This window comes from Wasmannia auropunctata, unplaced genomic scaffold (assembly GCF_000956235.1).
Source record: "Wasmannia auropunctata unplaced genomic scaffold, wasmannia.A_1.0 LD334670.1, whole genome shotgun sequence".
NCBI lineage: Eukaryota > Metazoa > Arthropoda > Insecta > Hymenoptera > Formicidae > Wasmannia > Wasmannia auropunctata.
In genome coordinates this window covers 765-2,205 of record NW_012028220.1, presented here as the reverse complement: position 1 = coordinate 2,205, position 1,441 = coordinate 765, and the positions used below count along the sequence as shown (strand labels likewise).

The 1,441-nt window shown below is 29.1% G+C and overlaps 1 protein-coding gene across 3 annotated transcripts in view; it reads left to right on the top strand.

Annotated features, from left to right (window-relative positions):
* The window catches only part of LOC105458120 (origin recognition complex subunit 1), a 4,783-nt gene extending 3,550 nt beyond the window's left edge, over nt 1–1,233 (top strand). For all 3 annotated transcript variants that reach the window (XM_011703188.1, XM_011703187.1, XM_011703189.1), the window contains 2 exons: nt 499–782; nt 870–1,233. In XM_011703188.1, the coding sequence (XP_011701490.1) occupies nt 499–782; nt 870–1,036 (451 nt within the window). In that variant the 3' untranslated portion in view covers nt 1,037–1,233. The remainder of the gene's footprint in view (nt 1–498; nt 783–869) is intronic.
* The last annotated feature ends 208 nt before the right edge of the window (nt 1,234–1,441 follow it).

The following is a 1,441-nucleotide window of genomic DNA, read 5'->3' as shown; positions in this document are numbered from 1 at the left end:
GACACCTTGGATAATGCTAATGTCGACAGTACTGTAACTTTCAAGCTTCATAACTCAAGATTTACTTAACCAAAATATATTTTATCTATGTGTTTTGGAAAGCTTTCGAAATAAGCTACAAGAATGAAAAATAGGGAGTTCCGTTTAAAAAATTCAAAGTGACCTTGTCCTGACCCCGACGACGCCACTCAGGGTCAAATCAATGTTATCATCTTATATCCCCCTCGAAGTCCCAAAACTTTTGTTTGAAACATTTTTCTCTCAAACCTTGCAATTTCCAAATATTTAACTGTCAAATATAAAATAGGACATTCTGTATATATTTTTTCATGTTATTGTTGCATAATATTATTGTGGAATGCTCTTAAAATATTCCAATTTTTATTAATATATTCTATGCATTATATTCATTTTTTGGTAGTTAGTTATTAATTTTTTTATAATGTAAAATTGATAAAGTTTGGCTAAACATTAAAGAGCTTATATTTTGTATTTTAGTAAGGTATCCGCAGTATCAGGCGATGCTCGCCGCGCTTTGGACATTTGTCGCCGAGTGGCAGAAATTACTGAAACACATAATAATACTACAGTAAGCGTACAAGACGTAAATGAAGCTTTGTCGGAGATGATAATAAATCCAAAAGTTCAAGCGATAAAACATTGCTCAAGATTTGAGCAAATATTCTTGCAAGCTGTATGTGTGGAAGTCAAACGAATTGGTGTGGAAGAAGTTTGTTTCATAAATGTTTATAGACAATTTGAATCTCTATGTTCCTTTGACGGTTTGTATAGAACTAACTTATTAGTTAGAGAATGTGTAGTAAAAGATATGTATAAAAGAAATTTGATATTGCAATTTCTGTTTCTAGGTTACAAAACACCCAATATTACTCAGACGCTTGATATTTGTGCAAAGTTAGGTGATTATAGATTGTTAATATGCGAATATTCAGGTAGTGATATCCATCAAAAAATTTTATTGAATATTTCAAAAGATGAGATGCATTATGCGTTACAAAAAATTGATTTTGATTGAAGTATGCAAAATATGAATGAATATCCATCATCTTTTATTAATGTAATTTATTTCATTAGTTTAATTTATTATGCAAAAAACGTATGTGTGTGCTTTTTTTTTATGAATTACGACATTACAATTTACTTTAGCTTGCACAAATATATATTTTTTAAATATTGTAATAAACATTAAAATATAAATACAATTTCCAATGATTTGATTTTTATTTCTATCGACATATCATGTTGCGGTAAAATCGCATCTATTTCTAAACGAATATGTTCAGAAGTATATATATATGTTGAACTTATGTAGCAATGAGTCAATCTATTATTGGAAAAATTACACAACTCAAGTTCACGGATGAACCCTTTCTCTCATTCATTAATCTGCTGAGTAACAGTATTTTGCTTCTTGTAATAT